Here is a 16,280-nt window from a genome sequence, read left to right as displayed (position 1 = left end):
ATCCTAGTTTTAAATTTTAGTTTTTTAGTATTGTTCAGAAGCTAGTGACTTTTTTTATAAAGCAGGTTTTAAAAATGTTTTTGGGATTAACCTTAAACATAACAAAACAAGTCTTTTTGCTCTATTTTAAGGAAGCCTGGTCTGTGTTTATCTGGAATTGTGTAAAAGTTAACTTAGACTTTTTTTTTTGTTTTGAAAAATTATTTTTTACTTATCACAAATTTTAAATATTATAATAAATTAAGCATCTATACCTTTAATAGATTATAACTAATTTATAAAGGTTGAAGTTATTTATATTTTAAAAGTATTATATCTAGTGCCTGAAATGAAGCATATTAATATTATAGTTTTTACTTCAGGGAAAAGAAGTTTATAATCATACCTTTAATTCACAAGGAAAATCAATGATATGTTGGTGTGGATAGCCAGTAGGCAGCTTGAAATGTGAGTGTAGATTCAGGAGAAGCATGGTAGTTATAAAAATAAAAGTGGGGAGTTTTTTTCTTATAAGTGGTCATTGAAGCTATGGGAGAAGATCACAGTACGAAAGCCCAGAATACAAGTCTGAGTTTAGAAGTTGGGAAACAACAACATTTAAGGAGTTAATTGTCAATTGAAACATGTATACAGTCTGTCTCTTTTAAAATAAATATTAGTAATATATATGAAAGAGTGTAAGAAATATTATGTGGGGGGTTAGCATTATTTTCCAATTAGCAGCTATAGTCCTAATTTTTAAATCTCTAAAGCTGTTATTTAATAGTGAAATCATTACTATGAGAAAATACATGTTGGACTCAATTATTTAATTTGTTTTCTTTAAATATTTAATAAAGTAAGAACATACAATATGGTTATACACACATATATACACACGTACATATGGCAGATATACATATATACACATACACACACACACACACACACATATGTGTATATATATATCGCGCATATATATATATCTCCATCATCTTTTCCAGTCTCCCTTTCTCTCTTTATAGAATTAAGCGTGCTTTGCCAGCTAGTTCTTGACACTTTGTAAGAGGGCAGCTTACATAAATCTTAATCACATCACTGTGGGGTTCTGAGAAAGCTTTGAAGTTGTTTCCAGGGTTGCTTAAAAAATTTGCCACAATGAACTGTGATCATAGTAACTCAGCAGGAAGCATTGGTAACATCTAGTTTATCTGTAGGTGGGCTGTTAAGAACTAGTCTTCTCTTTCTTTTTCTAGGAAGTGCTTTGTTTGTGGTTCAGAAAGAAGTTGTTCTGATGGATTTTGTTTTGTGGAATTGCTTTGGAATTTGCTTTGATTTTTAGTACTAGTTTAGGTAAATTAAAACCGCAGGGTGCTCAAGAAATGGACATGGATTAAAATATCAAAAACTGCATATTTATTCTAAGCTTATTCAAGGGTTAGTTGTTAAACTTCACGGTTGTAGTTATGAAATTCCTAAAGTAATTATGATCAAAGTGAAATGAATGGATTAAATATAAATATAAATGTAAATATAAGTATAAAAGAATAACATATATTTTGTCCATAAATTTTTGCTATCTTCAAGTTTCATGTCATGCTATATGTCATGCTATCTTCACAGGAAGAAAATTAATTTACCTTGCAGCCTTCTGAAAAAATTAACGTATTATCTAATATATATATATATATATATATATATATATATATATATTTATTAGATTATGATCACTTACTCTTGCTCTCTATCTTATTTGCCATAAGAAAGTAATTTTATACTCTTCTAAAACATTCTGACAGATGAAAATCTATTTTATCTTGAAAGACTGAGATGATTAAATAGAATCTTCAGTAAACCGTTACAGTGTTTAGGAACTTCCACTGTTTCTTCTTTTTTTTTGTTTGTTAGGATTCTAGCACCACCAGAGGCTGATGCTATATAAAACTGTTCCCAATTCTAGCTCCAATCAGTATATTGTTAGCTAGCTTAAAGTTTCATTTTTGCATCTTTAAAGTCTTTGTCATGTTAGATTAGATATGGAAGGTTCATTATGTTTTTCTTTAATCTCTAATTTCTCCTCATTTGTAGATCACATAAATATTTTTATAAGTATATATATAATATAAATATTTATAATTTAGAACTTATACCATTTCTATTGTACTCCCTGGTAACTTTAGTTATGAAATGTGTTATACACAGTGTAACGGAGAAGTTTGCGAAGGTTAGCTAAAGTAATATACGTATATATACTAGAGTTCCCTAAAAAAAAATCCCAAAACATTATTACTCATTTAATTTGGTACAAGAATGTTATTCGAAGGTAATAATACCTGGAATTTCTGCATAATGTGAGGATATCTTTTAATATACTAAGGTGTTAAGAAAATTTAATTATTTTAATATTTTCTCACAGGAATAAAGATATTTTGATTATACATAGTTCCTGTAGCAGTGGTTCTTAATACTTTTTTAGATAGTACCACTTCCACTTTATGTGCATACCAATTGAAATATTTCATGCAAATTTAAGAGATTCATCTCTTTCTCTTATAAAAAAAAAAAGCTTATTAGTGTTTTAAAGAAATACTTGACTAACTGAGGTTCACCAATCTTTTAATCTAGTGATTCTCAGTAGAATAGGAGTATTTGTGCATCAGAATCTCCTGTGAAATGTAAAGTTATTGTCCTTGGCCCCAGCCCTTCCTCTTTAGGCCTACACCATCTTTTGTTCTAGTTGGCAGCATCCCCTTCCCCATCATTGCTGGTGTGACATTTTAATATGTAACTTAGTTTCCAGAGAAAATTTGCTGGAGAGAGTAACCTGTTTGTCTTCATACTTAGACTAGATATAGTCAAGGGTTAAATAATAGAATAGCATTCATTTAACTTACTAGTTTCTTATGATATGAACATCTCTAAAGATGTGATTAAACAAATTACTGTTCTGATGTTTTACCCCTACCAAACGGACATTGAAAAGGAGACTGGAGACACTGGACCAGGGAAACCTTCCAGAAGGAGTCTGGCTATATCATGTAGCACATCATGCCCTTCACAGATGTTGTCCTCTCTTTCTTGAGACTGCAAGCTCTGGTTGGAATTTAGATAAAGCTGGAAAGGAGATAATTTTCATTATTTGGGACCAATAAGTTGAAACTTGAGACCAGAAAAGACGTAATGTAGTCACACTACATCCTCTGCTTTTTCCCAATAGTAAGAGTATGTCAAGTCTTTATTCATTCTCAAAGCATAGAAGCCTGTTAGGATACAGAACTGCAGAACTTAAAGGCAGTTTAGTAAAGATTTTCTGCTTTAGAAGCAGTGCACTAGAAAGAACACAAAATGAGTTAGGTCAGTGGTCGGCAAACTGCGGCTCTCGAGCCACAGCGGCTCTTTGGCCACTTGAGTGTGGCTCTTCCACAAAATACCATGGCCTGGGCGAGTCTAATTTGAAGAAGTGGCGTTAGAAGAAGTTTAAGTTTAAAAAATTTGGCTCTCAAAAGAAATTTCAATCGTTGTACTGTTGATATTTGGCTCTGTTGACTAATGAGTTTGCCAAACACTGAGTTAGGTGAACTGACTTCTAATTCCAATTTGTCTTTTTTACAACATTTATATTTTTAAGGAAACTACTTCTCTGATTCTTGGCTTTTGGTACAATGAGGATAATAGTATCTGCATTACACTTCAGAGGACTATTTTTCTTTGCTTTCAAAAATTTTTTTTCAATTACAGTTTACATTCAATATTATATTAGTTTCAGATGTACAGCATAGTGATTAGAGAATCATATACCACTATAGAACTGTTGAGAGGATAAAATCTGATTTCAGAATATTGATATCTTGTAAATTGGTAAATTTTATGCAAATGTAAGATAATTTGAGTGAGTCTTTGCTTGCTAATATGCTGTCTTTTGTGATTATCTTATATAATAAAAGACTAATATGCAAATCGACTGAACAGCAGAATGACCGGTTGCTATGATGCACACTGACCACCAGGGGGCAGACGCTCAATGCAGGAGCTGACCCTGGTGGTTAGTGTGCTCCCACAGGGGGAGTGCTACTCAACTAGAAGCCAGGCTTATGGTTGGTTAGCACAGCGGCGGTGGCGGGAGTCCCTCCTGTCTCTGCGGCAGCACTAAGGATGTCCGACTAACAGCTTAGGCCGGGAGCGGGGAGCAGGCCTAATCCATCAGTTGGACATTCCCCGAGGGCTCCCGGACTGTGAGAGGGAACAGGCCGAGCTGAGGGACCTGCCCCCCTCCTGTAGTGCATGAATTTTGTGCACTCGGCCTCTAGTATTTCTATAATATCCTATCTAATAAAAGAGTAATATGCAAATTGACCGTACCTCCGCTACACCCACAAGCCATGCCCACAAGCCATGCCCACAAGCCAACCAAGAGTGAATATGCAAATAAACTCAACCAAGATGGCTACAGCCACAGAGAGCAGGAGGGAGGCTTGGGTTTCCTCAGCAATGGAGGAAGCCAAGCTTTCCGCCTGCCCTTGCCAGCCTAGGCCTCCATTCAAGGCTACAAAGTTTCAATGATAGAAGATACATAAATCCAAACAGAAATGGTGGCAGCCATGGAGCTGGAAAGAGCAGGAGGCTAGGGTTGCCCGCGGCGATGGAGGAAGCCAAGCTTCTGCAGCCCTGGCCGGCCCAGGCCTCTGCTTAAGGCTACAAAGTTTCAATTGTAGAAGATAAATAAACCCCAGATACCAGGTCCTCCGCTTGGGTCGCCAGGGGGCGTGGCCAGCCTGCAAACCACCACAGGCCCCTGTCCAGGCCGCCCCACGACCCAAGGGAACCCCCACCCTGATCCGGGACACCCTTCAGGGCAAACCAGCTGGCCCCCACCTGTGCACCAGGCCTCTATACTATCTAATAAAAGAGTAATATGCAGATTGACCCATCACTCCAGCACACAAGATGGCTGCCCCCATGTGGTCAAAGATCCTGCCCCCATGTGGACACAAGATGGCCATCACAAGATGGCCAGCAGGGGAGGGCAGTTGGGAGGGACCAGGCCTGCAAGGGAGGGCAGTTGGGGGTGATCAAGCCTGCAGGGGAGGGCACTTAGGGGTGACCAAGCCGGCAGAGGAGGGAAGTTGGGGGCGACCAGGCCTGCAGGGAAAGGCAGTTGGGAGGGACCCAGGCCTGCAGGGGAGAGCAGTAGGGGGGGTCCAGGCCTGCAGGGGAGGGCAGTGAGGGGTGACCAGGCCTGCAGGGGAGGGCAGTTGTGGGGGACCAGGCCTGCTGGGGAGGGCAGTTAGGGGTGACCAGGCCTGCAGGGGAGGGCAGTTAGGGGTGACCAGGCCTGCAGGGGAGCAGTTAGGCATCAATCAGGCTGGCAGGGGAGTGGATAGGGGGTGATCAGGTTGGCAGGCAGAAGCGGTTAGGGGCAATCAGGAAGGCAGGCAGGCGAGCAGTTGGGAGCCAGCAGTCCTGGATTGTGATAGGGCAGTCGGACATCCCTCGAGGGGTCCCAGATTGGAGAGGCTGCAGGCTGGGCTGAGGGACACCCTCCACCCCATGAATGAATTTCGTGCACTGGGCCTCTAGAGTGTCTATAATGTGTTCCTCTTTATAATGTTGGGTTCCTAGTAACATCTTGTTTAGTAATTTCACACTATTTGTTTAGTGCCCATTAGATGTCAGGTGAAAATGTTGAAGGTTGTGAAAACGTAAAGGTAAACAAGATAATATATGTCCGGTAAAGATGAACAGTTATGCTATCAGATGAATGGAAGCTAGTGTTTGATAACTGTATCTGGATTGAGTATTAGAGACAGAATTAGATTAGTGGAATAAATGTTTTTACAGATAGCATCAGACATTAGTTCACTTAATGAGGACATGAATTATCAGGCACTGCCACTGATATAACAGAAATATTTTTATTTTGGTTTTATAATGAAGAATATTATCTTATTCGTATATAATTCTTTTAGTAAGAGTAGATATCACTACTCTTAAGAGAAGGATTTAACTTTTCTGCGTGTGTGTGACTCTTGGATATTGATGTTACCCTTATTTTTCTTTATATAATTTATTTAAAATAAATACTATTAGAACATCTTTGATTTAGAATTTTTGGTAGGAATTTTTGGTAGGAGTTGGTAAGATTGGCAAAGACTAGTAGCAAAAATTTCAATTCATATGTACAAATCATAGAAAAGAAGAGCTAAACAGGATCCTACAGGTCATCTTAACAGTGATTTTTAAATTCTTTGTAGAGGAGCGGTAGAATTCAGTTGTTCTGCTGAGGTGCATTAGGACCTGCTGAAGAGGGACATTGGGGTGGGCTGGGAGGGGGTTGTGGCCCAGTGGGCATGCCCTTTCAACCAGAGTAGGTCCAGTATGATGTTTACATATTGGTGATACATGAAAGTTCTTTTTCTTTAAATAGTTTTTATACTTAAAAATGTAAATCAGGAAACTAGTCTTATTCCCTATTTTAATGACATAGAGTACTGGAGAATTAAAGTTAACTGGAACCCTGATTTCCTAACTTCATTTCAACGTATTCACTGAAATCATACTGCCTCTATGTGGCTTTAGTAATAATAAAAATCTTATTAAGCCATTTTAAATAATGAACTATCACACTGGATCTGACATCACGAGGATTTCATTGACAATGTTAATATCAAGACCTGGACAATTGGTACTTGTTTTAAAAAAAGTTTTTTTTTTCTTTGAATACTAAAAATGTTTATAATTGAAACTCACTTAAGTTTCAGAGTTTGTTATTTGAACTCTGCCCTTAAACTCTTAAAACACCTATTTCCTACAGAATAGGATATGTTTCATTCATGGTCTCATGCAGGATAAGTTAGATAAAGTAACTAAAGGCATAAAATTGTCCCTATTTTTGAGTTTCTAGCTGAATTCTTATTAAGTAAACTTGGTAAATATGCATTTTTTTTTGTAGAGTGTTTTTGAAGTTTTGTTTGTCCTTTGGCATTAAAAAGTTTACTTAGTACCTGACTTGTCACTTAACAGTGAAGGTAGAACCAAGGTGACTTAGTAAGATTTGTAATCATATCTAATGAACAATTGTATTTTGTGTGAAACAAATAGAAGATCTGATTTTTTTGAATAAATTTGCATTAAGTTAGAATTGTTTTGGCTTTGACTTTTTGGCAAGATGAATTCATTAGGATTCTTTATTAAATTTAGAATTCTCTAGTATACTGTAGAACAGTGATTTACAACTTTTTTCATCTTGTGGTATACATAAACTAATTACTAAAATTCTGCAGCATACTGAAACATATATTTTTCATCAATCTGACAAAAAAAAAGTATAATTTTGATTCATTCACGTCAGATGACTATTGTTGTGTTGGCTATTGTCATTATTTTTATTTGACAGTCTAAGGGTAAAGAAGTCAGTGCCCCTTACTAAATAGTCAGGTATTGCATTAAAAATTCTTGCAGCACACTAGTTGAAAATCACTGATATAGACTAATAGCAAATTGTAGTATTCTTCCTATTAATAAATAATAATAAGACAATATTTTAAAAATTGAGATATAATTGACCTATAGCCATTGTATTAGTTTCAGGTATACAATTTAATGATTTGATATTGCTATATACTGTGAAATGATCTCCACAATAAGCTTACTTAATTGCTAGGCAATTGAAATTTTAAAGAATTTAAATTAATGAACATTAAACAGAATGACTTGTAGAATCTATTTAGATCCAACTATTGGGATATTGAAAACTTAGTTCAGCATAATCTACCCCTTTTTCTCAACTCCTTATAATTATTTTGATATATTTTTCAAAAATGATAAAATGATTATTAAGTCAAATTAATTCTTAATCTCTTTTTAAAATTATTTTCAGGAGAGGGCTGCTCACAATTTATATGGCCAACTTGGTAAGTAATTTTTTTTTTTTTGGTTTTGAGGGTTTTCCATGTGCTTTTAAATCTTTTTTAATATTAAGTTCCCTTAAAAAATAAAAATAAAGGAAAGCTGCTAAAATTTGAGAATATTTTTTGTCTCTATTTTTAAAGGATATATACAAATGTTTAAAAGAGCCTTGATGCCATCTGGTTTATTCCTGTCACATATGACTGGATTTCACCTATTTTAGGGGGAAAGTGATTCACAGGCCTGTGCCCTTTCTGACATTTTTAAAAAGCGTAGACCTTCATCTTTGATAGGATCTATGTCTATATCTGTGTATCTCTATACATCTTTATTTAAATTTCATATTATGTTTCTGTTGCCATTTATTATGGGAAAAATGGTGTAAGGGTGAGCTCTTATGAAGTATGTTCTTCTTGGACATCAGTACAGCATTGGTTCTATCTTCAAACACTCAGCATATCCTATATAATAAAAGCCTAGTATGCTAAGTGTCCAGTCGTCTATTCAACCAAAATGTAATATGCTAATGATATGCTAAGGCCGCTCAACTTCTTGCTGTGACGTGCACTGACCACCAGGGGGCAGAAAGTTGACTGGTCGACCAGTCGCTATGATGTGCACTGACTATGAGGGGGCAGACAGTCGACCAGTCGACATGACATGCACTGACCACCAGGAGGCAGATGCTCTGACTGGTAGGTTAGTTTGCTGCTGGGGTCCGGCCAATCAGGACTGAGTGAAACAGGCCTGACATGCCTTGGAGCCCTCCCGCGGTCCCTTTCCGGCTGGCCAACCTCCCGCGTCCCTCCTGGCTCCAGTTGTGCACTGGTGGGGTCTCTTGGCCTGGCCTTTGTCCTCTTGCAATCCAAAACCCCTCGGGGGATGTCGGAGAGCTGGTTTTGGCCCCATCCCGCGGGCCAGGCTGAGGGACCCCATAGGTGCACGAATTTGTGCACTGAGCCTCTAGTGTAATAAAATAATTATCTAGGCTTCTAAATTTCTAAGTTTACAGAAGTGAAATTAATGTTACCTAGTCTTGTATCCTTTATGGAAAATATATAATCAAAATTATGTAATTTTCACTGTCAGCTTCAGATTTAAATAAGTATTTATATTAAAATCTTTTAAAGTTGTTTAGAATTAAAAGGCAACATTGGAAAATTTAGCTAAAAGATAAATATTTATTTACTTGATAAGTTCTTGAATTCTGTAACAAGAAAATATAATTCAGAGTTATATTTACCAATTCATTCCAGTAACAGACTATGTAATTTTTGCTCTGAATTTACCATGTGTCAGTTACTGTGTTCATATGCTCATAGGCAACAAAGAGACAGTCCTTGCACTTAAGGAGTTGGCTGTCCAATGGAGAAGTCACAATCTATAATAATAATCTATAATAATAAAAGCATAATATGCTAATTAGACTGGACGTCCTTTAGGATGACCTTCCAGACAAAGCCGAGGCTGCAAGGGAATCCCGGGTCCTGGGTGCCAGAAGGAAGTCGGTGCCGGTGGCCAGGGGAAGGAAGGCCTACTCTTGCATGAATTTCATGCATCGGGCCTCAAGTAGAAATAATAATATTTGAAAAGGACTGAAAGACGAATAACAAGGTGCTGCGGGAACCGTATTAGTAGCAGCAAGTCATTCTGGGTGCTGCTTTCCTTTCTTATTAAAAAACAGCAACACTTAAAAAATATTATGCTTGCATACTAGAATGGATTTGACTTTAATGTTTTTTTTTTCATTTAGCCGTGCACATGCTTTTCTATACTACCACATGGTAGATACTTTAGTACCCAAATGCTGCATATATTTATCACTTATCTTTAAAGTCTAAGTAAACTTTCACAAAGTTTACATAGCAAAAATCACATAGTCTGTAACTGAAATGAACTTGTTCAGAACTTTTTTTGTATTGCCTGGTTTAGGTTGTAAATTCCTGAAGGGAAGATCTTTGACTTTGATATAATCATTAGAAAGTGCCCTTAAAATACTGTATTTTTTTTTAAGATTAAACTTTTTATTTTGAAACTAGAGGCCCGGTCCACAAAATTTGTACACGGGAGGGGGGTCCCCCTCAGCCCAGCCTGCACCCTCTCCAACCGGGACCCCTTGGGGGATGTCTGACTGCCAGGCATCCCTCTCACAATCCTGGACTGCTGGCTCCAAATCGCTCACCTGCCTGCCTGGTTGCCCCTAACTGCCGCACCCATTGGCCTGATCACCTCTCACTGCCTTTGTGTGCTGGCCTGATCGCCCCAGCTGCCCTCTCCCTGCTAGCTTGGTTCCTCCTAATTGCCCCCCCTGCTGTCCTGGTCACCCCTTACTGCCCCCCCTGCCAGCCTGGTTGCTCCAACTGACCCCCTCTGCTGGCCTGCTTGCCCCTAACTGCCCCCCCTCACCGGCCTGGTTGCCCCCAACTGCCCCCTCCCCGCTGGCCTAGTTGCCCCCCCACCAGCCTAATCGCCCCCAACTTTCCCCCATGCCGGCCTGGTCACCCCCAACTGCACCCCCCCGCCGACCTGGTCGCCTCCAACTCCCCCCCTCTGCTGGCCTGGTCGCCCCTAACTGCCCCCCCCTTCTGTCCTGGTCGCCCCCAACTGCCCCCCCTGCTGGCCTGGTTGCCCCTCACAGCCCTCCCCCACCCCCCGGCCTAGTTGCCCCACACAGCCTGCTTGTTCAGTCATTTGGTTGTCCCTCACTTACCCCTCTGCTGGCCTGGTTGTAGGCAGCCATCTTGTGAGGGCGTGAGGGTTAATTTGCATATTACCTCTTTATTATATAGGATAATCCTAGATTCTTCCGTGGTTTAAGAAATAATAGATTTGTACTCTTTACCTAGTTTCCTTTAGTAGTGATATCTTATAGTAGCATCAAAATCAGGATATTTCTAGATATTTATTGTAGCCAAGAGAGAGAACAGTTCTTTCACTGCAAGGATCCCTCCTGCTGCTCTTTGTTAACTACATCCAATTTCCCCTTATTCTTACCACCCTCTTCCCAGTTAACGTCTTGCAACCTCTCATTTATTCTTTACTCCCATAATTCTGTAATTCCTATAGTCATTTCAGGAGTGGTATATAAATAGAATCATATAGTGGAGACTATTTGTGATTAGCTGTTTAGCTCAGCATAATTTCCTGCAGATTAATTCAAGTTGCACATACCACTAGTTCATTCCTCTTTATTGCTGACTAGTGTTCAATGGTGTGGCTATATTAATTTAATCATTCACACTTTGGAGGACAGCTGGCTCGTTTCCGGTTTTTTGGTTATCCTATAAAATAAAAGTCTAATATGCAAATCGACCAAATGGCGGAATGACCGGTGGAATGACCAGTAGCTATGATGCGCACTGACCACCAGGGGGCAGATGCTCAACACAGGAGCTACCCCCAACCCTCAGGCCCCAGGCCAGCCAAGTCCGGTGCCAGCGGGGTGCCCCCAATCGCCCCACCGGTTGCCCCACAGATCGTCCCTGATTGCCAGCCAGGCCTAGGAACCCTACCTATGCACAAATTTCATGCACTGGGCCTCTAGTTACAAATAAAGCTGCTATAAATATTCTGGTGCAGCTTTTTGTGTGAGTGTGAGTTTTTATTTTTCTAGGATAATTGCCCATGAGTGTGATTGCCAGGTCCTATGGTAGCTGCTGTTTGTTTTTTACAGAAACTTTTTAACTGTTTTCCAGAGTGACCGTACCATGTTGTTTTGATAGTTTCCAGTTTAGAATAACCTTTGAATATCTAGTTCTTTCTAAATGAAAAACTTTTTTGGGGGAGGGGCATTTATCTGTTAAGTAGATTTGTACTCTATGTCCAGATTAATAAAATTCAGTATTAGAAAAGTTTTTCAGAAAATGAAAAATATGAATTGGTCTTTTATTCTTTGTCAGTCAGTTATAAAGGGTCTGTTATTAAAAAATTAATGAGACCAAAGGCTTTACACATAGATTTTGACTATGTCTAAAGTGAATCTAATCTGTACATGATATATTCTGGATACTAATGATAATCTAATAAGCTTCATCTTCCCTTTATCTAAAGAGCCTTTTATTTATATTGATATTATGTAACTGTTACTATAGTAACAGAGTGATGGTTTCAGAATAGGTAAGAATTTAAATATTTTTAGAGGTACTGAATTAAGCTTTAAAAATTAACTTTGTTTTATAACTTTATATTGCTTATTAGACTAAGTTGAAATTGTTGACTTAAAACATCAACAATAAAATTCCTAAATGTTGGGAGGTTTTATTTAAAAATTTTTTTTTATTGTATTTAGGTATGCATTTCTGATTTGGAAAGTACAGAAAAGCATAAAGAAGAAAGTAAAAGTTTATAATTTTACTGTGTAGTAATTTACTAACATTTTAGTGTTTGTTTTTTCTTATTTCATTCCTTTTTCTCCAGTGTATCTCATAAATGCACAGACATAGAGGCATACTCACATTATACACTATATGCCTATTTTTTAAAATTGGGGGCATATTGTTTTGTGACATTTTTTGTTACTGAGCCATATAGTTATTTTATTTTTTAAAAAATTTGTATTGTTTTATTTTTATTTAATTTATTGAAGTGACATTGGCTAATAAAACCATACAGGTTTCAAGTGTACAATTCTATAACACATCACCGCTATTGCTCATGATGATAATTTTTGGAGGTTTGTCTCTTACCTTTTCACTTCTTGACCATGTCTTCATTACGAGTTGATTCTATACATACACACATACACAGCCCCACTCAAAATGTTGGGAGCAGTGAAATAATAACTATTTGGTTAGTAATAATATAATTTTGTTAGATTTGGCTGTGACAGTTATTTATTCTTTAATTACACTGCTATGCCTTTGAATAATATGAAAGAATATGCAGAACTGACTCCATATTATCTTTATCATCTTTGTCTTTATTTTTATCAGTGAACATTTATTTATTAAGTACAAAGCACTTTGGTAGGTATTGGGCACAAATATAAGCCATTAATTTGTCCTTAAATTTAATTTAGTTGAGGGAACAATGTATAACTAGATGTGGATTTAAAATGAATAAGTAATTAATTGTCCAAGATAGCATATTCATGTCAAATATGTGGTTAACAGTACATTTCTTAGAACTTTAGAAAAGAGAGTTAGCTTTTGGCTGGGCAATCAGAGAAGGTTTTATGATTTACTTGGGACTTGAACCTTGAAGAAAGGAGAGGACTTGGAGGAAGCTCCATCTTAGAGATCTGTCATTGGTGACTATAGCACAAAATTCTTGCCTTTCCAAGGATTGTCAAGTTGGGCCAAAGTTTAGGAAAAACTGCAAAAAAAGAATAAGAGCATCTATTGTGTTAGGTACCGTAGGTGAAACTGGAATTACGAAAATAATAGTCACTGCTTCTGAGGACCTTAAATATTACTGGGGGAGGGAAATATGTAAATCAATGGGAGTAAAGCACATCTCTGCTTTTTTTTTAGTGTTGATAGTTATCTCAAAGTAGAAAACAGTACACTGTTTATACTATGTAATTATGAATATGAATTTTGCTAGTTATGTTTGTGTTAGTGTTGTGGGGTCAGGTAAAGAACTATATACTTTAAATAAGAGATATCTCTATTAATGCTTTTTTTATTACAAAAATATTTTGCCTTGGGCTCCCCTGTAGTTACTCTTATTACTCATAATTACCTTTCAGTAAGCCCTGCTAAGTCTCAGTTATTAGACCAGTGGTTTATAATTGAAATGATTAACTAACACTTTTAAAAATTAAAAACTTAAGGCAATTGAATTAATACCCATCTGAAAATGCTGTTTTTTTGTTATATGTTAGTAAACACATTTTGGAAGAAAAAGTATACAGTTTTTCAACCAGTATAGTTTTTTAGTTTTTAGAATTGTTAGATAATTAATTGTTAAGGTTCAAAATGTAGAAAAGGTATGTAGAAAAGGTATAAAATAAAGAATTAAATATTTTTCTGGCTTCTGCCCAAGATATGGCTATAAAATGATGGAAACATTTTCCTGGGGCTAATGTGCCAGAACCAATTAATTACCCACAAGCACACCAGATGCTAGGATGCCACAGTGTGATTAAGCGAGAGCACATAGTCTTGGCTAGTGTGGCTTAGTTGGTTGGGTCATGGGTTTGATTCCCGGTCAGAGCACATGCTCAGGTTGTGGGTTCAGTCCCCAGTGGAGGCGCCTATTGGAAGCAACTGATGGATGTTTCTCTCTCACATTGATGTTTCTGTCTCTCCTCTTCCTTCCTCTCTGTCGATAAAATTAATGAAAACATATCCTCTGTGAGGATTAAATAAATAAATTAAGAAAAGAGAATACATAAACTTTATGTTCACATGATTTCCTTTTATTTTGTTGGTTGTTACAATGATGGAGGATTTCAGTCTTTCAAAATTCATCATATGCTGCTTGTAGTTATTTAAAATGTAATGTCAAGTGTATTTCATTTATGTTTAGTTTAATTATAATTTATGACATTTAAAAGTCTTTCTATTTAAGTCCTTCTGAAAACTTCTCTCTGCAATTACTTTATGCCACTAACCATTCAACAATGCATGCATTTTAAGATTGTAAACATGTATCCAGTAGGTTTGTTACTAGCATTTGTTTTTTAATTTTAAACATGCACTGTCTTTGAATAAAACATCTGTACTTGATTTTTCAAACATAGGGCTTGAAAATGTTGATTCAAATGTGTTCTTATAAAGCTACTTCAATTTAATTAGATTCAGCAGGCATATATTAAATCAGTGCTGTGCTAGGCATGTTAGGATACAAAAGAAATACAAAATGGATTGTAAACTAGTTGGAGAAATTTGACAGATGAAATAGAAAGAAATAAACTGAAAGTATTAAATTTAAAAACTGTTATAAACACCCTCTCTCAAATCGCTCCTCTAACCCTTCCCTGTGCAGCAAATGGTATCAACCATCCATCCAATTGCTCAGGTTAGAAACTTAGGAGCTTTAACTCTTTTCTTCTCCTTATACTCCTAGTCCAATCCATTAGGAAATCTTATTCTACTTCTAAAATATATTCTGGATCATAGAGTGACTGACTACCTCCACAGTTAGTCTGAGGCCTCCCATAGCCTGAGCCCTACCATCTCCTGTCTGAGCTATCTTTATAACCTAACCTAACTGGTTTACATCTTTCCATTCTTGTTGTCCTATAACCTGTCTTCCAGATAGGAGTCAGAGTCATTGGAAATACAAGGTAGAGCATGTCTGTCTTCTGCTTAAACTCAGAAAATCCTTCCCTTCCCATGACACCCCAGATAAAATTCAAATGACTCACTGTGGCTTTTAGGGCTCTGTGTAAGCAGCTTCCCCACACTTCTCTATTCTGTAATGCATAATCTTCTATTTTTCATGGCACTTATAAGTACTGAAATTGTCTTTCTTTTCTCACTGTCTATAAGCTGCTTAAGAGCAATGACTCTTGCTTGTTCACTGACATATCCCTAGAACCTACGAAAAGCACTTAGCATATAATATATGCTCAGTAAGTAATTTTGAATGAATGTAGATTAGGAACAAATACTCGTGAAAATGGCAAGGAAGAGAGAGAATGATCCTTCTAAGTTGGTGAACATAAAATGCCTGTTTTTCTCTTCTCCTTCCATTAGCCCCATGACCCAAGTTCTTTAAGCCAACCAAATGACCTTGTTTTCCCACACAGAGGTAAACAAAGAAGCAGATCTGTCCTTAGCTGAGTAACTGAACTAGTAGATTCCTGTGTTGGAAGCTTTCTTAGAAGTACCAGAATTAAGAATTATATTTCTTTCTCTGTTCTTACTCTAATTCTTTCAGTCACTTTGAGGAGAGTGTTTCTGATACCCATTGTAACATTAGGAAATGTTGAGCTTTTATCTTTGCTTTGCAGAAGGTGAGATATTGCTGTCCAAGAATAGGTTCCTTAAAGTTTCCATGGCTCACTTGATCACAAAGTGATCACAGAGACTATAGTCAACTTGTGAGCATGGAAAGGGGAATTGTTAGAGACTCCTTTTTTTTCTTTTGTTGGATAATTTAATACCATGTTTTTAAGATATAGCCTTATTGTTGTATTACTTTGAACTTGACACTGTTTTGAAGACCTATGTGTGTTACTTTATATGTTTCCAATGCATTGCTTCTGATTGTTGCATAGTGCACCAGAATATCCATGCCCTATTATGCTTTATAGTAGCTTTATTGAGATATAAATAACAAACCATAAAATTTACTCCTTAAAGTTTACCATCCAGCTGTTTTTAGTATACTCACAGAGCTGTGCACCCATCACTATTCTCTAATTTTAGGATATTTCATCTGCTACATTTTACTTGTTCATTTTTCCAGCGATGGATATCCAAATTACTTCCATTTCTCAACATCAC

The 16,280-nt window shown here is 37.0% G+C and overlaps 1 protein-coding gene across 8 annotated transcripts in view; it reads left to right on the top strand.

The window, feature by feature from the left end:
• The window catches only part of TMEM135 (transmembrane protein 135), a 300,801-nt gene that overhangs the window by 26,946 nt on the left and 257,575 nt on the right, over positions 1 to 16,280 (top strand). For 7 of the 8 annotated variants that reach the window (XM_080687258.1, XM_080687259.1, XM_080687261.1 and 4 more), the window contains exon 4: positions 7,856 to 7,889. The exons of the other annotated variant lie outside the window; for it this stretch is intronic. In XM_080687258.1, coding sequence (XP_080543384.1) covers positions 7,856 to 7,889 — 34 coding nt within the window. The remainder of the gene's footprint in view (positions 1 to 7,855; positions 7,890 to 16,280) is intronic. 8 annotated transcript variants of the gene reach the window in all.

The sequence above is a fragment of the Plecotus auritus genome (assembly GCF_963455305.1).
Source record: "Plecotus auritus genome assembly, chromosome: 9".
Classification (NCBI taxonomy): Eukaryota; Metazoa; Chordata; class Mammalia; order Chiroptera; family Vespertilionidae; genus Plecotus; species Plecotus auritus.
Note: the sequence above shows the minus strand (reverse complement) of the source record. Positions and strands in the feature narration are given on the sequence as shown.